We start from the raw sequence: 26752 nt of genomic DNA on the forward strand, positions 1-26752 counted from the left end.
AGTTTAGTGATAGCCAAAAAAACCAAGTGACTTTGTGGTGTCTGCAGCACTGGGAGGCGTTCCAGTACATCACAGAGATCTTCATCCTGGTACCTGCTCTGCTCGGCCTCAAGGGAAACCTGGAGATGACTTTGGCCTCGAGGCTGTCCACAGCGGTGAGACAGACACACAGACACACACACACACACACACTCACTCTGTAGCCCTTTCCACTCTAAGTAATACGCCAACACAATTGCTTCTATATGCATGACCCGTATGGTACTAGTAAACAGCACTTTAACTGAAGAACTGTCATTCTTTCTTTTTTATGTACTTGTGATTTTGAGAGCTGTGTCACTATTATTTCCGTCTTCACATTCGATGTTGTTGTAATCAGACGTCATGCTGCTTTGTCCTGCGTGTTTGTTGTTTCCTCGTCCTTGTAGCTGCTGTTACAGGATCACTGATAGTACAGTGATGTCACTGTGTGTTTGTGTACATAGTTGCATCATGTTTTTGTGGTCGTGACTCATCTCCACAGAGTGAGCCTCTAACTGTGATTAGGTGTTCATCATCCAGCCCAGTCTGTAATTATAGCTCCAGTGTCGTCTACACTGTGCAGTGAACACAACAGGCTTATGTGCCCAACTGTTAGAGTGACTTTGGACGTTTTCACCTAAAAATTACTTAAAGTGTTTTAGAAACAGTTGGAATCAGGAGTTAGGAGGAGTTTGCTGACAGTGAGTTGGGAGAGGCTGTTGCAGCCAGGATCAAATAGTCAGACGGTGAATTGTTGCTCTGCTAAAAAGGGTGAGCATGTATTTGCACCCTGCCATGTCCCATTAAACAGTCTCTCATTCTGTCCATAAACCTTACTTGTTGCAGTCCTGTTTCTCCAAGTAGAAGAGGTGACTGAGCAGAATTCTCTCTTTGTTGGTTTTCGGCTCTTCCTGTTGGCCCCCTGCTCCCCACATACAAGCTCCACATTCACAGCACTGTGTCAACATAGACAGTGGAGCTTAGCATGAGCCAATTTTCCTCAGCGGTGTCCCAAAAACCGTTTGTCTTCATGTTACTGTTGTTCTGCTCAGCTGCTCTGCCTTGGAATGCTGAGATATGCAGGAGGACTTATATATGTTGTTACTAGAGATGGCACGATACCACTTTTTTATGTCCGATACCGATGTCATAAATTTGGATATCTGCCGATACCGATATCAATCCGATATAGTGTGTTTTTTAATCAATAAAACTGTTTTTTTAATATCTTGCTGCATTTTGTATAAGTTCATCCTCAAGTTTAAATAAACAACAACACTAAAGCTATTCTGTTTTACCTGTATGTAAAAAAATACACTGCACCCAAAATATTTCATAGTTCAGCAACACTGATCAATCTAATAAACTTAAACCTGCTCCATCCTCCCTATTCTGGTATTTTAAAGAGTACTTAGCAGAAATATTAAGCAACCTAACTAACAGGGTTGCAAACTCCCAGCAAAAAAAACATAGGGAACCACCCCCCACCCTCCACCTCATGATGCTTAATCGACGTAATCAACTTTAATTTGATGCAGGGTGAAAAAAAAATGCACAGAAATAAATTATTTTTCAAGAATAATTAAATAGATTCAACATCTTTCTTCAACAGAATTGCAGAATTCACAGATGGTACCTTCCCAAAGGAAAAAGTACTATAGCTTACTAGGGTATATTAGACTTAACAGTTACTATATACAGTAATGGACTTCTATATATTTTACATCAGATTAAAACTTTGGGTGTAAGATTCAGATAATTATTTATTAAAAGCGAGACATTTTAAATGAGAATAAGAAAGAAAAGTATGTCTTTGTGCCCCTTTTCCCTGTTCATGCCCTATCGGCCCCTGGCTACACTTTGCTAGATCCGCCCCTGCACAGTTACCAGCCGTCAGCTACGTGAAAAGGATCCTGGTGTAGAAAGTAATATTAAATACATTCTAACAACAGCTTATCAAGCTTAAACGTGCTGCTGTTGTTCAGCCGCTGGTTTCCTCTTTCTGGTGCAAAGTGGGCCAAAAACAAAGAAGAGAGACGGACTCGACAGAAAAGCCGATCAGCTGATCATTGATCAGTTTCATGATTGAAGTAGCAGCAGGAGAGGGAGAGAGAGAGGCAGTCGCTCCATATATCGGTTGTTAACCTTAACATGGGAACGCTTTACAAACATTCAGAGATGAACTTACATACTTGCTTTACTTCTCTCTGGGATAACTTCCTCGGAGATGAAATGCTGGTTTGGTAGCGAGGCTACAAATACACACAGCCGCTCTATCACGTGATGCACACTGCTCCGACGTGCTACGGTTATGAGCCGAGTTACGCCGTGTTGGAAGCTTTGTGAGCTGCTTTTTTGATATTTAATGGATCGGATTACATTTTTTATTTCTCTCATGACTCATCCAAACAATGAGTGAGTCTACATCACAAGATGATTACATATATACACAATGTGTACATGTTCAGCTATTCGTCAGAAAGTTTTACATCGTCTGAGTGACGTATTTATAAAAGTGTGAACATTTTGTTCAGCCATTGTGTTATGTGTCACATTTATAACATGGTTGGGAATTTATTAATGTTCGTGAAGAGAGATGTCGCGACACTGTGGACAGAATTCCTGAGCTGTTAGTGGCATACAGACTCTGATTATTTATCTTTGTTAAATTCTAATCCAGTTATTGGAAAAAACACATCGTTGAAAATGACTAACGATATTCTCATTCTTAAAGAGCACTGTGTGTGCGTTTGCATGTGCGCCCATGTGTGTGTGCGTGTGTGTGTGTGTGTGTTATACAACACATGTGATCAGACAGTCATACAGAAAAAGGAGATAAACCCATGAAGGCGCTTCATCTGTGGTAAATGTCATCAGGTGTGGGATGAAGGGCTTTCTTCACATTCATAACAGTAAATGTGGGTGTTTGTGTAGCAGGGATGGTTCAGTTGGAGACATTACAGAGTGTGATGACTGAAAAGGCCAGACCCAGTGTTTGTGTTAGTGTTGATTTTTAAGTCTGTTTGTTACAATCTGGAAGTTTAGTATTCTTTGATGTTTGCAGGGAAACCTTTTGTGGAACCACAATATGAAATACTAGGATTAAATGGCACCAATTTCAAGTTTGTAGCATTTAATCAATTTAGTGTCAGTCCTGGAAAATAAGTGGCATTTCCAACAGGCGGTCACTGACAGGCTGTGATACAGGCTTTACTCTGTAAAATAACTCTCTCCCATCCCAACTCAGGTCAATGTGGGCAAGATGGATTCTCCCATCGAGAAGTGGAATCTAATCATAGGGAACCTGGCACTGAAGCAGGTAATCGCTCACGGTGGCTGTCTTCATTGTAGAGAGAACATTTTCATAAAAAAATGAATCAATCCTCCATTGTTTGCATTGGCATGAGTCCAGCTGCAGTTTTATTAGTTTCTGTTCTTCATCAAGTCTCTTCCTTTTTAATGGGAGCAGTTTTTAGAAACACCTTTCACTCAGGTGTTTTTTTTTCCTTTTTTGGTCATGACAAAAACCATGTAACTGTAAATCTTTGATAATATTAATGCAGTGCTATGGCTAATGTCCAGTGTATATATATTGATACGGTCCACGGGGGTAATTGTTCGGACCGTGTGGGTGTTTATTCAGACCAAAATCTTGGACTGTGTTGTAAGACCGAGTACAGGCTGTGTTAATTATCTACCTACGTTCTGATAAACACACGACAACACGACGCATGTAATGATAAAGTTACACACTGAGCTATTTGTCCTACATGTAACGTGTCACCAGGAATTGTTAGGGAAAAATGGCCCTGCAAATGTTGCTGCTAAAGCTCATTTTGTGTCACTAATAAGAGAGTCTGGATAATCTCCCTGCCTCTCTGCCCCAGGTTCAGGCCACTGTTGTGGGTTTCCTGGCGGCCGTAGCAGCCGTGGTTCTTGGTTGGATTCCAGAGGGGAAGTTTCAGATGAGCCACGCTGTTTTGCTCTGCTCCAGCAGCGTGGCCACGGCCTTCATAGCCTCCCTGCTGCAGGGTAAATACACACAGACTGTGACACGGTGCAGTATAAACTGGTAATACTGCTGCTGCTTCACGTCAGTCCTCTTTTAACACGTACATTTTCATGTTTCAGTTGCCTATAATGTGATGGCTGTGAGTAATGTGCTTATCCTCTTGATGTCATATTCAGGTATCATCATGGTGGGGGTAATTGTGGGCTCGAAGAAGACAGGGATTAACCCAGACAACGTAGCCACGCCCATTGCAGCCAGTTTTGGTGACCTCATAACCTTGGCGATCCTGGCCTGGATAAGCCAAGGCTTGTACAAGTGCCTGGGTAGGTGAACAGCTCCTACCTTTACTACACGTGCACATGTTCTGACTGCATTACAAGGACCTGCTTTGTTTCACAGTCTGCCAATCAGCTGATTAATACAGTGTGTTACTCTTCATTATATTCATAGAGCCCATATAAGAAAACTACATATATATATTACTGATTCATACTGTACAGTGTAAAATTAGGACACCTGTTCTGAAGCCACTTCTTAAGAGAGTTTCCGCCTCCACTGAGCTCTGTGCAGGCTCCTGAGCCCATCATGAAAACATCGGCACGTAAATAAAGATTATTGGAGAGCACAGAGGGTGTGCACTTTTAGTTTTATGACGAATTCTTAAGAGTGTATGAAATTGTACCTGTGCACCTGAGGGGATTGTGTCAGCCAAGTAGTCTTTGCTGTTATCTGTCTGTCCACTGACAGGACGCATGCTGAAATGATAAAATGTCTGTCCTTGTGCCAGTTTATCTGGTAAAAGTCAGTGTGAACATCCATCCGTGCATTCGTTGCACACAGAGATGGAGATGCATCGCTGCGTATGCAAGGCTGGGTTGTAGAGTTGGCAGCTGAAGCCCAGATGAGCCCGACTGAGACATGTAATCTCTCCAGTGTGTCCTGGGTCAGCCTCCCCCACAGCCACACTTTCCTCCCACTTTTTAAACCAACATTCTCCTTTGAATATCTTCTTAGGCTGTTGCTTTACTGATAGAACGAGAGATAATGTCAAATGTACTTTATTTGGAATAAAGTTGCAGATATACCGTATGGAGATGTGCATTAAAGGGCTCACAGGGTCTGCCTAAGAGCCCTCATGCATATGATTATTTATTAGTGGGCCATCACATGCATGAATGCACCTCAGAGTGTTTCAGTCTGAGTGTGGATGTTGAAATTCAGTCATATCCAGTTCAAATAAGCTTCATGTGGTACTGTAGAGTCATACAGTTCCCCCAGTCGGCCAGCAGAGGTCCTTCCTGTCTTACTCTGTAAGAATATCAGCCTCCAGTTTCAGGACAGACCATCTCTCTTCCTCCTGACATGCATTCCACATGTTTAATTCATGTCACAGCAGACCTGTGCTGCACCACCTTGTATTACTCAGTACAGCACACATTAGAAGCGTTTTCCTTTGGAAACCATCTCATGCTAACTGAACCTGTCAGGTCTAATTGCCGAGCATAGATGTTCTCCATTATGAAAGGAATAGTTAGTGCTGGGAGCTAAATTTCTTAAACACACTTCAGATTTCAGATTTCCATGGCAGGGCAGTGAGGCTGTCTGGCTGTGTCGCTCACAGTGGCTCTCTTGTTTTTGAGCCCAGCCAAACAGACACTAAATTCAAACTAACAGTCAGTTTACTCTCAGCTAAAGAAAATTGAAATCACACGTCTATCTGTTCTCGTAAGAAACCTAAACCAAGAGTCATTTAGAGGCATTGAGGGAAACAGCCAAGCAGAGACGCAAGCAAGACTTTGCAGCTGTAGGAATCATGTGGAGTCCTCTTGAGTTTATTTATAGAGTGCTTTTAACCAACAGGATTGTTACAGTGCTATACTGAGAGGGCTCAACAATAGATAAAAGCAGGGATAATGTGAGTGTGAGATGAAGCACTAACACCAAGAACAGGACCCAGAGTTTGTGCACAGGTTGTGTTGATGCATCGCACAAAACAATTGGTGTTAGGTCAAATTAACAGATGGGGGTTTAGATTCAAGTGCTCACATGCTGGCTGCATGTAAACCTGCAGAAAACCGTTCAATGCAACACGGTGCGCACCCATGACACAAGGCTGCCGGTGCCAGGAAGCAGAACTACAATTTTAATATAAAGGATATCTCCTAATATGTAAAAGAGTTACATTAACAAATGAAGGTTGGACTTTGGCCTATAGTTGACTAAGACTGCTTACGTGAAAGATGCTGTAGGCTGACCTTTCGATAATAAGGAAGAATCCATCAGTCTGGGTCTTCTCTTTCTCAGGTGTCTGTTGTGGGACAGACACTGCCATAGTGCAGGACTTTGTACTGTATATGCACCAACTCTAAATGACAGATGTCCTCTTTCTGTATATTTTTTCACATTGACTTCAGTACAGTGAAATGCTGAAGTCTCATCCACTTCACATCATCTATGATCGAAGTGAGTCGGACTTGAAATAGTTGAAATAACAGAAGAAGAATGCAGTTGTTTTGTTTTGTCCCTATCTGCTCAGGTAACCTTGGCTCCGTGTCTCTTTGCAGGTTCCTTCTTGTTAAACAGGTTTTCTTAACAGCAAGAAAGTAAAACACTTTCTTCTATTATTGTTATTATTTTCTGTTTGCCTGCTTCATGCTGGGTGAACTTCTAGCATCTAAAAACAGGGCTGTACTTATCATCAGTATTTGGAAACACCATTTCTTTCCCAAGCATTAGAAGAATGGGGCCATTTAGATAGCTGGCAGCTGCTCCGTTCCTCTTCCTGGCAGAGTGTTTTAGCAAAATGTATTCCTTCAGGGATGGGCAGGAATATCAATTGTTTGCTCGTGGGTTTATTCACCGAAGCAAGATAATTAGTGGAACATGCAACGTCAAAAGGTAGAAGAGTCTAACTGGGACTTTCCCTGTTAGCCAGCTTACTTAGTCTATGTTAACTTGGTGTCACATTTCCAGAGGCAGGCTGCTCTGGGGCAAGGCTCTGCTCCAGATATATGACTCAGTTTATCTGTTTCTGCTTCACATTTTAAAATCCAAGGCCTACTAGAGCCCGTTGTATCCTGAGCTGAACACCAAGCCCTTTCTTTTCTTTAGACCATCAAGATAATAAATGTGGGACTGCCTGCTAATGACAGTTATTCAGTGCTTGAAATGGGATCCTGTTGGAAACATCTGGTGGTGGCTTCATGCAGGTGCTTTAGTCTAATTACTTCTCCAAAATAACTGTTATATTTTAGTTGCAACAAAGACGTTTACTATTAGATCAAGTGAGAGAAAATATTCTGTGTATATTTTCTGTGTTTTAGTGGATGGATTTAGGACTCGATGCCAACGGGCAGTGTCCTCTCCTGTGTCCTGTCCTAACTGCTCGTGTTTTGTCTCAGAGAGAGGCTTTTCATTCATGCTCAACTTTAGTCGGCACAGTATCAATATTTCCGTCACATTAGCTGCAACTTTTTTCCTCTTTTCTCTTGGAGCTGTTGAACTTTATTCTTCCAGCTTTTATTTGGTATATAGATGAAAGTGCTGCCTCACAGGTGGATCATCTCATCTCATCTATGGGAGACCCATAGATGAGATGAGATGGGTTGAGATAATCATCAAATTTACTTGAGGGGAATATTGTTGTTGCAGTGAAGATATTCCACTGGAACCACAGGGTCAACGATTCAGGTTTTTCCTTTCATTTGACATCCGTCTGTAGCTCTCAGGCTTCCATTGCTCAGCTCAGCCACAAGTAGAAAATCTTCATTGCTTAAAGAGAAAAGTCCTGTTTGTGGTACTGAACCATTTCAGATGTTCCAACAGTCTGGACGTCGCGATGAACAGAATCAACATGTTGGGATTTTCTTACCCGGGTCATTGAGACATTTCAGGTGTTACTCAGTTTCACCTGAGCAGGAAACTGAAACCCAAGTGTGTCTCCTCTGCAGATTCCTATCCGTATGTGTCGTCGTTGGTTTGGGCCTTCTTCATGTGTCTGACTCCGCTGTGGATCGTCATCTCCTCCAAGCACCCTGCCAGCCGCACCCTACTCTACTCAGGATGGGAGCCCGTCATCACTGCTATGGTCATCAGCAGGTGTGTGTGTGTGTGTGTGTGTTTAGTCTTCTGAAGGAAAAAGAACAGCTATCCCGAGTCTGCACCTCCCAGCGTCTGGTTTGCATGATGACTCATCCCCTAAACAAATTGCAGCATCCGAGCACATACACCCTCAGGTCTCCTTGAGCCTGGCGGCCTTACAGAGGAGCCAGTAGGAAGCAAATTATTGTCCCGCTCACTCTCTCTCACTCTCTCCTCTCAACCATCAGTGCTGCTGATATTACAGACCCACACAGGCTTTAATAGAGGAGGGAGAGCTGGGCTGTGAACACCAGCAGCTGAAAACAATTGAAAAATCCTTCATTCTCTCTGTACAGTACAGCTGATGAAGGATTTTAGTAGCTTTTATAGAGAAGCACACATGTCCACATCATTTAGATGAAGGTGAGCCTATGCCTTTCCATGCTCTCTTTTGTCTCACACCTGAGTTAATGAGCTTATTATGTTGTGCTCTGCAGCATTGGAGGGCTCATCCTGGACAAAACGGTGTCTGACCCAAATCTGGCCGGCATTGTAGTGTACACCCCCGTTATCAACGGTGAGTATTGACACGGCTTCCTCCTTTTGTTCTGTGCAGCGTAGAGGTGTTGCTGAGTGTCGGGGGGGCATGAACAGACACGGAGAGGCTAAAGACCAGACAGGTTTTAGTAACAGCTTCCTAAATCCTGGCAAGATTTATAAGATACATACATGAAGAAATCCCACTTCTCCTTCCATCCTCTAATTCTTTCAGGACACAGCATCCTACCCACGCCTACCCACTCTGTGTAGGAGTCGTGTGTCTGTGCAGTGTAGGGTGACCATAGCAGATCACGTGTCATCTTATTTATATATATATGAATATATATTGAATGTCCCCGTGTGTGTGTGTGTGTGTGTGTGTGTGTGTGTGACACGGTTGCTTACACATGAGGATGAGACCGTGAGTATTACATGTAAAGGCAGCACAGCGGCGCCGTGATTAGCACTGAGTTCGGTCCCACCACCTGGCTGCGGCCTTTCTGTGTGGAGTTTGCGTGGGTACTCCGGCTTCCTCCCAATTAGTGGTGTTAATATTAGTCTAGCATCTTTATAAGACACCTACAGTAATAGAGAAAAAAAACCAACACCCATCAGACGCCATCCTCCCCATGAGCAAGCACTTGGTGACAGTAGGAAGGAAAAACTCCCTTTTAACAGGAAGAAACCTCCAGCAGACCCAGGCTCAGGGAGGGGCGGCCGTCTGCCACAACCAGTCAGGGAGGGGGGGCATGCTTTTTTTTCTGTTTAATATTGGTGCAAATAGCAGTAATTTTTCATGCGTCAATTGTTAGTGAGTCAGTTCTTTAATATTCTGCACCTGAAACGAACTCTCAGAAATACATTTGCAACAAGTTCAGTTACAAAAATGTTCCCACCTGTTGCATGCAGTCCTTTGTAAATACCAGCAGTATTTTTTATTACCAAACCTAGTTAGTGTCTTAGTAAGGTGTACATGCTGCTAGAGCTGAAGAGACAGGACCCACCCTTTTCAGAAATGTCCATATTTGGTGTTTCTGCACCTCTCAACTTCATATGTGCATCCATCTTTGTTTATGAGCAGTTTCTGCACAGCTGCTACTGTAATAGCAGCTGTTGTAATTGCCTCCAGAGGACTAGTTGCTCTTCTGCTTTTCTTTACTTCACTAATGTACATAAAGGTCACCAGATACATGTTGTAGACCAAAGCATCTGACCTGATTTACTGATGTCTCAGATTTGAGTTTACCTAAAAAAAGGAAAAACAAAGCTAGTATTTGAAGCATGATGAAGATGAATGATTAAAATCAGCCAGTGTCTCTGCCCCTAATACTGTGTAGACAAAACTGAACCTGAACCTGTGAAGCCAGCACAAGAACAGTTTAGGAATAATCGTTATGGGCTTCATGTCCTCAACAATAGATTTGATAGTTACCAGCTTAATATTGTTCTTTTTGTGATGAGAGAGGAAGCATCACATCCAGTCTGAGTGCTGCTACTGGCACGCCCTGGGGCTACTCATGTTGTGGCTGCATGTCTGAACCATTATTAAGATAAAAAGTGAAATAAATAAATAAAAACACTTAATTAAACAGCCCAAACTAATTAAAATATGCCGCTTTTGATGTGGTCATGCTCAAGGCCTCGCGCCTTAGACATCAGACTCGGCAGTACATACTAACACAGGTAAGTGTAGATAGCTGCTGTTTCTGAAAATTCAGTTATAACAGTTTCCTCTTGCTTCCAGAAATGAATTGATGAAGCACTGTAGTCATCTCAAAAGTAAATACACAATTGCGAGACCAACGAGAAAGGCAGCGATCGACAGACTGACCCGAGGAGTCCGGCCCATACATTAAATGCAGGCGTCTCTTTACTTGCACGTTCCTGAAATAGCCAGCTGGGCGTCCATGCCCCACCAACCTGCTCTCAAAGTCTGTTTGATCTGTTCCTCTTTTCATCTTATTACTTTACCACGCAGTGCATCTGTGCGAAGCCTCTGTATCTGTAGCTTCTACTGTTGGCTTTTAAAATCACCTCTGTGATGCTTCACAGACACACGATTTCATAAAGGTACATTACAGCTACATATTTACCCTCATAAAGCCCCTAACCTGTGACACTGTGCTACCCAACCACAAACGGTTTCTTGGTTCAACAACTGTGTCAGAAAACATGGCGTCATTGAAGGATTGTAATAATTTTTGCATGTTGTCACTCTGGCTGTAATGTAGGCTTGGATGTTATTGAATGATCACATTCCCTGAAATCCATAATGCATAATTTGGGAACTTATGGGAACTCTGTCACAGCCTTTTGCTGGAGCTCCACTTGCTGACTGTGTTGCTAAGTGGGATGAATCAACAGCCAGGTTCAGTAATAACCTGCTCTTCTCCACATGTAGCAAAGCGCCCTGACGAAGCACATCACGGGGTTTGTCCTTTAAATTAGGAAAAGAACTGTCGCTGCTACGATCAGTTTAGACTTTGGGCTTTGTTCACTTCTGTGTTGCTGTTGTGATTTGGCAATTTTGCAGCTGTGACTCAACTTAAAGACGTGTATATGCAGGTGTTTTCTTTGCTCAGAGTAATTTAGCAGTATTTAATGTTAAGTAGTGAGACAACACTTATTAATAATTTTGTCAGGAGGGATGTGTTGTACATATTTAGTCATACTGAAAATGAAATTGCAAAAAACAACTACAGGGTTGTTTGCTACCTGAAGTCACCCTGTGTTTTGATAGAAGGTGTGGATCTTGCCTTGTTGGTGCAGTAAAGGTTCCTGGTGGCCAATGGGCTGCTGTGAAGGCAGAAAAATGGCGTTCAGAGGAGACAAAGGCCACATCTAGAAATAATGGAATAGGTCTCTGCTGGTGCTTTTTGGATTTTCTGTGTTTTCTGCTGTTTTTCTGACAGCGCTTTTCTCAGATCTTAATGAGCAGCAGCGTTAAAGCACATTTGATTTTACTGGAAACGAGCTGTTTAACTTGGAAGTTTGGGAACAGAGAAACTGCTTCTGTTGTTGTTTGTCTCATTTATCTCTCTCAGCTTTATAATTAATGCAGTCTTTGACCCTGGGAGCAGAGATGGAGACAAAGTGTTTCTACACAAGATGAATAACACACTGCAGAGTCAATTTGTCTTTTTCCTCTAGCTGTTCAGTTCCCAGGTGTGAACGTACGTGAATGTACGAACAGCGGAAGGACGTGTGCTCGGTACACACTCCCTGGATAAACGAGGGTTACTAAAGAGCCTCCAGATGCTCATCACCATAAATAAGTTACCTAATGAGACCGGTTTAGGCAGACAGTTGGAGTCCGTCTGTCTCCGGTCCTCTTCCATTTTCCCTTACCTTTCCCTCATCACATTTCCCACTGCCAGCGGGCTCAACCGCGGCTGCCAGGGCTCTGGCACCGCCACAACAACAGATAAGCTTTTAATTAAATGGCATTAATGAGAGACATTTAAGGAGATGGAGTACGAACCTGACTCTAATTGGTTTTCTACTGAGACGTACCCCAGCACAAAGCAGCTGTGGAACCACTGTGTGTCTGTTTATGAGCACTGGGATTTTTTGATTTTGTGTGCACTGTTGGGAACAGAAGCCATCTCTGATTTCCAACATCAGGAATCACAGAGGGAGTCTGCCTCGTGTCTTTTGGCAGATAAAAATGCACCAGCGCTCCTGTCCTAATAAAAATACATTTGAAGAAAGGGCCGACGGCGCAGAGATGGGGAAAGCATGTGGATGTTTGATTAGCAAAGAGTGGGGGAGGGGTGTGTGTAGGGCTTGATAAGAAAAGGCAGGTTAAATGAAAGATGGGAGAGAGAAAGCCCTCTTTTCCCACACTGACCTTCATTATTTCATTTTAATGCTTGAGGGTTATTTCGTTCAGTTTAAGCTTACATGATCCTGATACTGCGGGTCTCAAACTGGATTCTGACATCTTTAACATCGAGGGAGCGTCTGACAGTTTCCTCTTGTCCACGTTATACGATGCACATCGTAGGGTTTTGTCATCTTTTGTTTCTTTTGATCTGAAATGCAGTTTCAGGTGTGTCTTAGAGACTTTTATGTGACTTTGTGAAACATGCAGATACATTATGCTGTATATTTTTGTACCAGACATCACTGAGAGACAGCCCAGTCTTTAATCTTTGCTTGTCATCTTGGCATATTTGCCTATTTTTCTTTCCTTCTGTTGTTTGCTTCAGGATAAGGTGTCTGCCTTTTTTGTTTTTTGCATCTAACTCCTACCAATAAGTCATCTTTTCCTTCCTCTGTCAGTGTTTCTCTTTCATTCTGCTTTTTCTGTATTTTTTTCATTCTGCTTCATTCTCATTTGAATAAACAATATAAATGAAACCTTGAGAAGAGAAGCCAAGATTCGCAGACCTTTGCTACCACCACCACCCGCCTCCCTCCCTCCGGGCAGAGTGGCCCAGTTGAGAGCAGCACAGACCCCCTGTAGCTTCCACGAAGGTTTGCCGTGGCCCAGACATCCTCATCCTCATCGCCTTCGTTGCTCCTGTCAGACCAAGTGACCTAAATAAGCCAGATTGCCCTCTTAACCACCTTCAGCTAACTCTGCGCCCCGCTGAGGTGGCAAAAACACCCTCATACCCCAAACTGTGTCGTTAAGGATGTCAGAATCAGTACTCGATCACATTAACTATTCAATTCAGTTTTATTTATACAGCACCAAATCACAACAACAGCCGCCTCAAGGCGCTTTACATTGCACAGTAGATCGTACATTAATACATACAGAGAAAAACCCAACAATCATATGACCCCCTATGAGCAAGCACTTTGGCGACAGTGGGAAGGAAAAACTCCCTTTTAACAGGAAGAAACCTCCGGCAGAACCAGGCTCAAGGAGGGGCGGGGCCATCTGCATCTGCATTAACCATAAAGGTTATGAAATGTGATCATTTAACATATTTTTGAAATGAAAAACACTCTTGGCAAATTGAATGCTTTAAGTTGTCAGCCTAATATATATTTCCTTCCCTCTTCAGTTTGTCTGTACTCTGAACTCTCTCAATGTTAAAGACAGAGGTCGATTTACAGAAGTATGAAAGACGCACCGAAATCCATGTTAAACATAGTTATCACACCACAAAACATGTGTTGGAACACGACAGGCCTAAAATTATTCATATAAAATAAAAATATATATAAAAGTAGTTTTTAAAATGGTGAAAAATATTTATCACGTCCTCTGAATAGTTAAAGGCATCTTGGTCACGTAGGCAGATGGACTGTTTGGATTGTTTGGACACAGTTGTACTCAGCTGGACTGTACGCTGACCTGCTGCTGCGCCATTGTGTTACTTTGCAACCAAACCAATTCATTAAGTCTGACGTAGTTATCCATTTCATTTTCCAAGTGCTTCTTTCATAAGACAAAGACATAAGATGGAGAAGAGGGGAAAAAACCTTTATAAAAACAGTTAACCAGCCCTGCAGGACAGCGTCTCTGACTGTGGGAGTGTAATATAATAATAATAATATAATAATAATATTAATAATATTCAGTCAGTCTGACCTGAAGGAGGGAACAAAGGTAGTGTTAGCCAAAATGTTAATATCGAGGCTTTAATAGGCTTCACAAATCAGTGGGTGGAGTCACTATGTTTACAGTCTGTGTTGGGTCCTGCCTATGAAAATCCTTTGACCCAGAATGACAAGTGGATCCTGGTAGTGTGTTCACTCTGTCATTCTCACATGGTTTTGGTTCGCTGTGATAAATGCATATAGTGTACTAGTGCTGGGCGATATCAGGGAAATCTAATATCACTATATTTTTTAGCTATATCGCTTTTGGTGACCATTTAGTTTAGACCAGGGGTGTCCAACTCCAGGCCTCGAGGGCCGGTGTCCTGCAGGTTTTAGATCTCACCCTGGGTCATCACACCTGAATCAAATGATTAGTTTATTACCAGGCCTCTGGAGAACTTCAAGACATGTTGAGGAGGTCATTTAGCCATTTAGATCAGCTGTGTTGGATCAAGGACACATCTAAAAACTGCAGGACACCGGCCCTCGAGGCCTGGAGTTGGACACCCCTGGTTTAGACCAAGTAGTTGTGGGAACCAACTAGTGTGCAGCGCCCTGTCCTCACCTCCAAACATCAGAATACACACTTTAGAGCATGTTGATGGCAGTTTATCACAGTTTTACACTATAGTGTCTCAACCAGATTGCATGTAACTGCCAACTTGACCCAAAACGATAGCAGACTGACCTCGTCTCATTGCCACTTTATCACACAAAAGCTGAGATGATGCAAAGGCAACAACTCTCTGATGTGACAGGGGAAGACATCTATCCTGTAATGGTGCAGTGACTGAGCATCATTTAAACACTGCAGCCTAAATGAGTGTTGTTGTTGACTTTGTCCATCCCTTCATGACTACAGCATGACCATTTACAGCAGGACAACATGGAACTAGATCTTAATTCAACAGAGAACCTTGAATGATGTGGTGAATGGGAGAGATGGACATGCAGCCAACAAATCTGCAGCGACTGCATGATGCTGTCATGTCAGTATGAGCCAAACTCTCTAAAGGTTTCCAGAACTTTCTTGATTTTTTGCCACAAAGTACCGAGGCGGTTCTGAAGGCAATAGACCCAGAACTAATAAAAAAATAGGGTATTTTGTGTTCATCGTTTCCTCTGAGGAATTGGTGTCGCTCATCGTGAAGAATACAGTCAGAACCTTTGTTTAGATTGGAAGAGCAAGAGTGTGATGTGCAGTCATCAAAGCCTTTTCTATAGTTCCCTCATAGCAATCAAATAGTGCAGCCACTAATGCTGCTGATGCTTCAGACAGGAGAATGACAACAGTGCACAGCTTCACTCTGAGATGTGGACAGTACCCTTTAGAGCCTTGAGTACGAGTCCAGCATACATAACTGCATCGACTACATACACGAACCCAGTCACTCGCTCTGTCTCTCTGTTTGTTGTTTTGGGTGTTTCACATAATATAATATCCACATGTTGATGAGATCTAACTCCTTTCAGTCCAAACTCAAACTTTCAGCCCTTTTTCCCACAGAGACAAAGCCAGGCCAGCTCTCCTGCCCCCACTTCCTGTCTATATTTTTTCACACAGACACGAGGTTCACATCAGTCTCCACATTGTACCTTTAAAGAATGGCATCAGATTGTGGCCGACGGAAACGGTGAGGACAGGAATGTGAGGTGAGGGGACAGATGGCAGAGAGTGTGAACACTCGTTGTGAAGTGATATCTGTTTACAGGCCCTGTGGGAGGGCTGCTAATGCTCCAATAAAAAGTCACCAGGCAGACAAAGAGCTTCAATAGACCGAGTAAAGTAGACATCACCCTGAGGTGGCAGCGGTGTCTAATCTAATATAGGCACTACAAAAGCGAATTTGGATGGCTTAAACACGCGGCATCGCTTCTTGTTCTTTGTATTTGGTTTCCAGCACATGATCACAGTGACCATCTGATGACGTATAGTCCTGTTAACCTTCTGAACAGCAAATACTTGAATTATTTCTGAATAAATAATCCTCCTTTCTAGCAGTTCTCAGCTCCCCTGAACACTTCTTTATGTACATAACAGCAGACTTTGTTCTCTCCTGACCTGCTCTGTGTACACCTGCCTGCTAGCTTGTTCTTCATGTCTTTATGCAAGTTCTCCTCTGTGGTTTAGTCACCACGCTGTGCTCGCAGGATAAAAAAACACAAGAAAATTGTTTGTGTGTCACCTGCTGAAGGAAAGGTGTGATGCTGAGGCATGTGAATGCAACATCAGCATGTTTGTCAGTACAGCTGGTGTCTCATATTTCCATGACTGATCATCTGCTTGATGGTAATTAAATACATGATGAAAAATTCCAAATCTAAAGCATTTGGAAATAAAGAAGATGATTGTAATCATTACACTGTCTTGGAAAATGTGAACATATTGATAGCACATTGAAGCAAAACCAGTTTCTGCTAACTTTGGGTTGATCGTGTTTTTTCTCAACATGCAGAAACAAGTTCTTTTTTCCTGCAACACACTCAGCAATCATTGTTCTCTACCTCAGTGACGTCAATGTGGTAAATGCACAACATTTGTAATTTCATTGGAGTTATGAATTGTAAATCTATCTTGAGATTTCTCCTGTGACCTTTCAGATTGGCAGATTAGAAGCTGTTGAACAGAATTACCCAGACATCCTACATGCAGAGTTCTACCAGTTTTGCTACTTTCTATTTTCTGAGTTTGTTCTACATTTTTCATTTTGACCTTTCGTGGCACGTATGTAACAAATAGAGTCATCCTTTAACAGAACAGGCGTCTCCTCGCTACAGACATTTATATCTAATTGTAAAGGGTCTCACTGTACACAATCACCTCCACTGGCTGTTTGTTTTATATTTGAAAATCCTTAAGTGTCAGCGAAACATGTTGCAGAGCTAACGTGTCTTAGATTAGCCTCAGCTATGTTGCCAAAAACAGCGGGCCGGTACCGGGCCATGAGTCGTTTTTATTTATGGTTTTCAGGGTTTTTATCGTTAACTCTGTTTCCACAAAAAAGGTTGGGGACCGCTGGTCTAAATAATATTTGGTACTGATTCTTATAGAGCACTTTTCTACCCTGGAGCACTCAAAGCACTTTATAAACATGCCTCATTCACCCATTCATACAAGCATTCACACTCTGATAGATGCATCAGAGAACAACTTGGGATATTTGGCATGCAGACTGGAGCAGCTAAGGGTCAGCAGATGGTCTGCTCTACCTGAGCTACAGCCACGCTTTGGGAGATATATTAGCAGGTCTTTGAACTCTTTAATATTGAAGTCTTTTCACTGAGGAAAAGGTGAAAAGTAGTGATTCGTTTCAGCTTTCATGCTGTTGTTGAAGTCGGATAATTGCTTTCTGTAATGTGCAGGTATTGGAGGTAACCTGGTGGCTATTCAGTCAAGCAGGATCTCCACCCACCTTCATTTCCACTGTGCTCCTGGGGAAGTTCCCGATGAAGCCAAGGGCTGCTACTACCCCTGCCGCACATTCTGTGGTACAGGTCAGTATAACCCCACACACACACACACACACACACACACACACACACACACACACACACACACACACACACACACACACACACACACACACACACACACACTCTGCAACAGGGATTGTTTTCCAGCTGTGAAGCGCTGCCTTTCATGATTTGCAGTCTAACGAGCACTGTTGTGCTCTGAACGGCACAACAGTGAACGACTCCGCTGGAGTCGTTCAGTCTGGCACTGTTTAATTGGCTTTCACACACATATACGTGTTTAAAGTAGGCTTGGATATCATGTTTTATAGGAATGGTGTCAGAATGATGATCAGGCTCCACTGAAAACTTTGAAACTGTAGCTTTTAGTCATTTCCCTGGTGAGCTGCTCGTTCGTTGTGAGGCGTAAATTAGCTCTGTGTTTGGAAGAAGCAGTGGGGGCAGCTGGTGGACTGCGTGAGCGAGTGCAATTTGTCACCAGCCTATCCAGCTGTGTGTTTTTCATAAAGAATAGAAAGATGTATTTTGGATCCCTCACGTTCAGCTCTAAGTTTTTCCGTCTTGTTTGTATTTTCTCAGGCGCCAATCATCGTTCTGCACAGGTGCTCCTCTTTTTAGTCATCCCCGGTCACCTACTTTTCCTCTACATCATCCACCTCATGAAGAGTGGCCACACAACCCTGACGCCCATCTTTATGTCTGTCTACCTAGCTGCTGCTATGCTGCAGGTGAGTACGTAACCACTGTAAAGAATTCCAGAATATTCCTTCCACATGAAGCATTTAAGCTCATTGGCTCTTTTTGCAGTCCCATCTCAGACCTTAATGCTTTGTTATCAACACCAACAAAAAGGCAGTCCTCAGGCTCCTCTGTGATTCCAGCTGTTTAAAGCTGCTCTAACCTCTATTTTGCACTAATGCTGGATGAAGTGACTATATGTGATCTGACAGGGGCCACTTTAGTGACAAAATATTAGGCTCACATTCATCGGTGTACAAAAGCTCCAAATCAGCGCTCACCCTGTTGTCTTCAGTTTGCATCAGCTGATTTTTTGCAACATCTACAGAGTTTAAACAGAAGAAATGATAGCATGTTTTTGATCAGGCGTGTTAACTGTATTTAAGAGGGTCAGTGAAAACAGCAACACCTGTGAACCTGTGTGAAAATATTCCAAGCCAGATATAAGAGGAAGATGAATCTGTGGTTGTGTCTTCCTCAACACAAGGCGGAGATGCAGGTGTGTGTATCCTGTGAATTCCTTGAGTGTTGTGGTTTGAGGCGGTGCCTGAAGGAATCCTGATTTTGTTTTGGCAGCAGGTATGATAATTATGAAGGAGCAGCTTGAATTATGATTGGCTGCTTTCATGTCTTAGGTGCATCGTGATCTGTCTTTAAGGTCTGGAATTTGAAGAGTTGAGTTGGCATGGGGGTTTTTGTGTGTGTGTGTCGGACTCTTGCTGTGCCCAAAGGCTTTTTAAGGCTTCCCTAAATCTTTAATGCAGACACAGAACATTAAGATGTAATCCTGGTCACTGAGGAATTGGAGACTTTCCAAATCAATTAAGAACAGAGCCAGCAGAGCCGCTTTAAGGATCCTTCAGTCCCAAATAGAACATCAGATGGCAGAGACGACTCTTGAGACTGCAGGAGTAGAAAGTGTTTGTATCCAGCCTTTTTCACATTGAAGTCACCAAAGAAGAGTGACTGATCTGTTCAAGCGCTGAATTCTGCTTTGTGTGGCTCTTTCTGCACGTCTTCATAGATGGAAGTGTTTTAGGGTATAAATATTTATTGAAGTAAGATGCAGAAATGGCTCCCAGAAGTACGCGTGCTTTATCGCCAGTGTATTTATGCAGAGATTAATTATTACGAAATATAAAAGCTCATTTACAGCCTGAAGTTTCCCCTCGTGCCACATTAAATCACCATTTAACACCGTCATATAGATGGACGCTAAACTCTGTAATATTCAAGAGGAAAATGTTGAATAGTAAATTCATATGTTTCAGTTAGCATTGTGTTTCCTGTGCCTGCACATGTTCGTGTCTCAGCAGGCAGCCGTTTGAAGAAAATAAAAAAAGCCACTGTGCTCTGCTCCAAACAGCAGACAGGCACAGCTGATGACACGCAGGTAGCATGGTGGGGCGTTTAGTAGCTAAAGAGTCAGAAAGAATTTAGAAAGGAGCTTTAAGGGACCAAATATTACAACAAAAATGACCTGATGAAGGTTTAATACAACTGGAACACTGGTTCTCAAACTGCGGCGCATGGAGCCGCTACAGATGGCGTCTGAATGAGCAGTGGAAACTGTCGAAAAAGAGTGAATATTTTTTTATAGGGAGAATAAGAAAATACTTCTGTGTGCTTTGTCTTTGTTTTGGTTGTGTCAAACATGACCTCATGGGGCTTCCAAATAGCAGTGTTGGTTTACAGCACAGTAAACTGATCATGGAGTATTTACACTGAGAACTAATGAAGCAAAGCGCTGCAGTCACTAACAGCAGTTTTGAGAATCTCACATTCCAGGGGGTCCAGGAATAGTCGTGTGTCTCTGGGAGGATTGTGGAAACCTGAATAGCACTTGCAGAAGAGTGAGCAGGACTGCAGGGCTGGAAAACAAATGTGTGGGTGTTTGAGGATTATAAGCAGGGGATAGCAGCTTCATCTTCAGCGAGCCTCCGCCTGTAATGCAGACCACTGCAAATGATGCAATGCCCTACAGCAAACTCACATGTGAGGATAAGCTTGAGACTTTAAGGTTGTAAAGGGAGGGCTGTCTACTACTGTAAAGATGCATAATATCTGATTTCATGAGGAACATTAGTTTTAACATTGTTTCTCCACTGGCTCTGAGAAAAAAGTAGCCTTGGTCAGTGCCCTTAAAAGACCCCGATGCACTCACTGCACATCGGAAACTGAAATCACATTATCCACACGGATACATTTCATTTGGTTTTTGCCAGTAAGTCTTTTTAAAGAAATAAATGCTCAATTCAAACTGGCTGTGCGAATACCCAGTTGAGATTCAATATGGACTTATTTTTCTCACACCTTCCAATGTCATTCCAAATTTTCTCCCACATTCGATGCAGCACGAGACCCCATTTGGCAAAAAAAGTCTGTAACATGGCAGAATTTGATAGTGTCATTCAGTTCTACTTTAACTGTAGCAGTCTGCTCCTTTAATAGCAGTGATAAGCAGAAACTGCACATGGTACAGTTTGATAGTGTTCCATTGAAAGTGAAAGCATAGAAAATAAGGGGAGAAATTGAAACATTCCTACAAAATAGCCCGACTCATTGTGCTATCTCTGCCAGCTTCACAGTACAGTCACTAGTTAGAAAGGAAGAATGGGCTTCTGCATGTTTTGGCATACGGTGATTAATAATTTTACATAAATCCATAGGGATTAAAAAAAGCCTGGAACATGGCAAGAGATGAAACATGAAAACATAAACAAATCACACAAGACAGCACGCTGTAATGTTAGCCCACAGCATATCCAGTATAAGAATGAGGCAATACTAAACAAACTAAGGCAACACAGTGCAATCAGTGGTGGTGTGAAGGGAAAGTAGAGAGTTTGACAGATTGGGATTGGAGCAACTTGGTCTGATGAGGTTAAACAAAGTTTAATAGTGAAGCATATGCATGTCTATGATAATGTTAATGGAAGCCAAGTTATTGGATAACACAAAGGTGGTACGCAGGAAAATATGAATCAGTAATAACTGAGGTAATCATCTCTTACTCTGAAGACATGACCTCATTGTTCCAGTGAGTGTCAGATATTATCCAACTCAGGAGAACTTAGTTTGAGCTCTCATCTGTCAGCAAGCGTTTGGTCCGCAAACCAGTCAGCTTCATGCATGTATCAAAAACACAGAATGGCCAGGCTTTCTGAGGTTACGCATGACATTTTCCTATCAAGTACACCGGTTCTGCAGTATGAATGTCAGCTCAAACGCAGTCAGGCTGTCTGTCAGGCAGTGCTCAGCAGCAGCAGAATCTTATTTTGCTAGTTTAATAGAGTAATTGCTGTGAAAGGTTGCCTAGAGGCAAAATACAGAGGAGTGTTTCTGAATGCGCTCAGTAGCCAGCTTAACACTTTCAGATGTGAAATCAGCATCATCATCATCATTCACCAAAGCAAAACAGATTTTATTTCCTGATTTGGCTTTGACTGCTGTGTGATGTGAGTGACGGCTGAAATGTGAATCCAAAAACAAACAATGCCTCGATTTTTGTAATGGTAAAATCGGAGATATTTTACAACCAGCAGCAACTTTGGGGTTGAAAAATTATGCCTTTGCAGACATGCTGAAAACTCGAGTTCCTCTAATAGCTTCCTGAGGCTGGCTCCAAGGGTCAGTCAGTCCCTTTAGACTTCCATGTTAAAGTGTATCATAACAACTGTACTCAAGATGACTGCTTTTTAATAAATCACACTATTAAACTTTATAAATGCTTAAAGTTAGGGCTGTGGCTGCTGGCACAGATAACTGTAGAAGGCACCTGGCTGCTGGGTAAATGAAATTCATGTATTTTATTGTAAAATTTAGCACTAATGCCCCTCTGTGCTGGATCTATGCAGAGACTACACAAGTGGCAATGCTGTTGCCGGTGTCTGAGTGGGCTGCATCAACAGCAGATACATTGTAAGGGAGGTGCACATCAGGTTAGGGCATAAGGTTTTAGAAGGGTTTGTGGTTACAACATTCCTATGGCATAGATTTGATACAGACATATAAATCTAATGACATTTATATATGCCTCTGTAATATGCATCCATATAATCTCTGGATGTATGTTGTTTATCATGCTTGCAGTAAGAGCCATGTACCTGTTCATCTTAGCCGCTGTGATGCCTGACAGGAGCTTCCATGTGGTGCTGAGGCAGGTTATTGGCTGGTAGTTGGAGGGGACTGGTTCCTTCTGGGGGTCCTTGAGGATCAGGACTGTCCGACCTTCGATTAGCCATTCTGGGTGTCTCTCGTCGACTACAAGCTGGTTCGTTTGTGCTGCCAGACGCTTGTGGAGTGCAGTCAGCTTCTTTAGCCAGTAGGCGTGAACCATGTCGGGGCCTGGTGCTGTCCAACTCTTCATACTGGAGACCCTTTCTTGGATGTCTGCCACTATGAGGGTTACTGGACCCTGTTCAGGGAGGTTGCTGTGGTCTGCCCTCAGATCCACTAGCCACTGAGCATTGCTGTTACTGGTTGCGTCCTTCTCCCATATGCTCTTCCAGTATTGCTCTGTCTCCAGTCTTGGTGGTGCTGTTCTCATATTGTTCCCCTGCCACTGAGAGTACACCTTGGCTGCTTCTGTGGAGAACAGCTGGTTTATTCTCCTGCCTTCGATCTCTGTGGTGTATCTCTTCAAGCGGCTGGCCAAGGTTGTGAGTTGTTGCTTGACAGTCTCCAAGGCCTCAGCTTGCTGTACTTCTTAGGCACCTTCTACATCGCACCTTTCTGCAGCTCCGATAGTTGGCTAACCTCCCTCCGTGCTACCTTGATCTTGGTGTCTAGCCTCCTCCATGGAGGACATTCCTCCTTAAGGCTGTTCAACTTGTAGCCAAGCATCTCACTGATCACTGCTACTGTACTGTAGATCAGCTGGTTAGTCTCTGTAATGATAGTGGTACGTATTGTACTTAGTGCTGCATTCACATCATCTAGTAGATGATATGTTGGTACTTCACGTAGTCTTGGTAACCAGCAACGGAGGATCCAGGTTTCAAGCTTTCAGGTCAGTTCCTCTTGCAGTCAACGCTCTTTCTTCCATCGCTCTTGGGGCTTGGTGATATCTGCCCCCGATACCTATCCCCAAAAGTCCAGTATGGCCAGTATTGTAATTTTGAGGTAGAACCAGCTTACTTTCAGACGTGATTTTGGCTCCCACAATTGTGAAAAGAAAATCATTGTAATAAAACAGTTCAGGGTTGTTTTGCAAAAACGTTTACTATTAAGCTCTTCTTCTTTTCTGTGGATGTAAGTCAAATGCACTCTTTCCTTTTGCATGCAAAAAACTCAAGGTCACTCATTTTTAAGTGCAGCTTGAGCAGGATGACTAGAAGGGAACAACTGGTGAACAAGATCAATCTAGAGTCAGTGAATCTCACAAGGTTTATGTACTATAAGTGAACACGTGGAAGCGTTATTAATCACTGCAGAGACTGTCATTCAGTTTGCATTCAACAGCACACAACAGTTAGCTTGGGCTCAGCTCTATGCTTTACGATCACTTGGTGGAGAGTCACATGTAGAACATGATGCTGGTAATAAAGGTTTTTAGTCCAAATGAAGACCATAAAGCTTTCTTGTACTTACGAGTTTAGAAGGGTTAAAAAAATGCTGGAAAAATGAGTAGACTTTCATAGCAGCAAACTTGGAACCATGCACCAAGGCTGTGTCCAGGTGCATCATAAAGAAAGTTGATTTATGTTGAGGAGAAAATATTGAATATAAGAAATGCTCCCAGATACAATGAGCTCCCTTAAATTAATAGTATTTGCCACTTAAAAAAGATCTTTCAGTCTACTTTTGTATTAAATGACTTCCATTTTAAATCTTCTAATTCAAAACACATGAATACAAATGAAATGCTACAATAAAATACCCAAGTCTGTGTATTCAAGTCATTCTCAAACTTAATTTTGTTATAGCCTAGAAAAAGAAAAGATTATTCAATAATGGCTCAATAAAGCAGCTTGCAGTGGTCCACAAATCAAGTATTTCACTGAGCACTACTGTAGAGTACAGCAAAATCCAATTATGTTTGCCCAGATGATAAATACTAGAGTATCTAATAAAGTGGCTTCTAGTGATACAGTTTGTATTACTGTAGGATTTGCAGGTTTCTTTGAGCACAGGGGTGACATATATACTGCATATATGTTGCTGAGATACAGAGAACAAGGGGCTCAGAGATGTAAGCAAAAAAATGTCTAACTTTACCTCTCAGAGATGATTAAACATTGATTATTTCAGAACATGTATTCATGTCAAAGTCTGGAATGTGTTCGGTGTTACGTGAAAGTCTGTTTTTTGTACTCAGTATGCTGAATGATTTGAGAAATGTGCAGGTATAAATATATGAGTCACTATAGCACAAGTCTTTGTTGCAGTCATTACAGACCACCTTACAGGGTTTGCATGTCTTTTTATTGTCTCACCAGTATCAGAAGAAACACTTTCAGTCGTCCATACTTTCTGTCTGGTAACAAGCAACGTCCAGTTATTTACAGGATTAAAGGATTTACATGAAAGACATTCAACGATTCCAGCAGCGTCCTGAATTGTCTCTTAATCTCATAATTCCTCTGTGTTTGCAACATTACAAGTCGTCATAGTTCTTTGAAGCAAAGCACCAGCAACTGCACAAACTAAACATAAAGAGTCCTTTTCGGCAAACCTCCAGTCATTCAAGAGTCTCAGTCAGTCAGTCGTTGCATTTTCTGCAAATGGTCCAAGTTAAAAGTAAAGTCTGATATTTTTAATGAAGCAAAGACTCTTAGGTTACACTCATACAGTTTAGTCTGTACCTTGGAAAGCTTGTATTCACTTTAGTTGGACATGAGCAGGTGTGTCCATGTAGCACAACTGAAAAAACCCACAGTGCCCCAGAACTAAATAAGCTACAAAGCAAACAGAATTTTAAACTTATTTTGTCCTGATAGAGTGCTGTTATTAACAAGACAACAAAGTCTGACTGTGACCTAACAGCCTATGGACTAAGTGAAGGATGCAGGAAGAGTTCTGCAAGCTTCCATGTTCCTTGCTTCATTACTTTCATTCACACTGATGAGAGGGGGGCTACTGGAATAAGAAGGCACAAGTGGGCATGAGATGAGAACCGGGCACTGTTGAAACACTACTATGTACGTAACCCCAGTGGAAGGGGTTGCATGAAGAGGATGTGGGACCTTGGGACACTGGGAATCTTCAATACCCAGCAGCCAGACTGACAGCAAAAGTCAAGTCAAAGTAAATATCAGCTTTATTGTCAAAAACCGTGTGTACAGATCATACACAGGCATTTAAAATTGCAGTGTTCCCAACAAATAGTAGCTCAGTGTTCCAACATTCGGAAGAAGGGACTGCTCTTAGAGGACAAGGGGGCAAGGGGGACCCAGGACAACAGGTCGGGGGGGTATCATTACTCCAACCCAAGATTGAGTACCAAGCCCCAAGTACGATGGAAGAAGGAGCGTTGAGTGCGAGAGGAACTGACCTGAACGATAGGATCATGACCCTCTGTGGCTGGTTACCAACACTACATTAAGTACCCTCAGAAGGTCTGCCTGAAGTTGTGAATGCAGCACTGTGGATGATCCCTGCTGCAACCATCACTGAGGCTAATCAGCTGATCTTGACCATGGCAGCAGTGATCAGTGAGATGCCTGGCTATAACATGGACAGCCTTATCAGAGCTGCAGAAAGGTGCGATAAAGAAGGTGCCTAAGAAGTACAGCAGGCTGTCCATACCTGAGGCCTTGGAAACTGCCAAGCAAAGACTCACAGGCTTGGGCAGCCGCTGTAGCAGCCGCTCGAGGAGGTATGCCAGAGAAAAAGAAGGCAGCTGTAGCCACGAAACTAGCCGAGGTCTACGCTCAGCGGCAGGGGAACAATATGAGAACAGCATAATTTCTTCTTTCTTTCAACTATATTTTTATTTCAGTCACCTGTGTAAGTGTACTGTAATCGAAAAACTGACTTAAAGGCAGACGCAGTCAGACATGGCCATCTCCGGAGATCAAACAGCTTCATTGTGTAGACAAATCATTCCTCTTCACTCAGGCATGATTAAGGAACCAGGTACAGATGCTGTGATCGAGACCGCTTGATGGATCGGCACTCTGCTGGAGTTCCTTCTTTCATTTTTCATTTGGTTTATCGCAGTTTTTAAATTGGATGTCTCATTCGTTGAAAAAACGTGGCCCTGAAGCTTTGCACACAAGAGCCTCTCCTTCCCCTCCTGCCTGAAAACCAAAGCCAAGCTGTGAACTGTAAATGATAGATTGTAGTCGGCATTTTTAGATCCAGGATGGTTCAAAAGCAACAATT

The 26752-nt window shown here is 42.6% G+C and overlaps 1 protein-coding gene across 3 annotated transcripts in view; it reads left to right on the top strand.

The window, feature by feature from the left end:
• slc41a2b (solute carrier family 41 member 2b) overlaps positions 1 to 26752 on the top strand; it is a 35437-nt gene that overhangs the window by 2864 nt on the left and 5821 nt on the right. For all 3 annotated transcript variants that reach the window (XM_031743795.2, XM_031743796.2, XM_039601414.1), the window contains exons 3-10: positions 48 to 155; positions 3269 to 3340; positions 3909 to 4053; positions 4210 to 4356; positions 7984 to 8131; positions 8611 to 8690; positions 17576 to 17707; positions 18266 to 18414. In XM_031743795.2, the coding sequence (XP_031599655.1) occupies positions 48 to 155; positions 3269 to 3340; positions 3909 to 4053; positions 4210 to 4356; positions 7984 to 8131; positions 8611 to 8690; positions 17576 to 17707; positions 18266 to 18414 (981 nt within the window). The remainder of the gene's footprint in view (positions 1 to 47; positions 156 to 3268; positions 3341 to 3908; positions 4054 to 4209; positions 4357 to 7983; positions 8132 to 8610; positions 8691 to 17575; positions 17708 to 18265; positions 18415 to 26752) is intronic.

Source organism: Oreochromis aureus, linkage group 17 (genome assembly GCF_013358895.1).
Source record: "Oreochromis aureus strain Israel breed Guangdong linkage group 17, ZZ_aureus, whole genome shotgun sequence".
Lineage (NCBI taxonomy): Eukaryota > Metazoa > Chordata > Actinopteri > Cichliformes > Cichlidae > Oreochromis > Oreochromis aureus.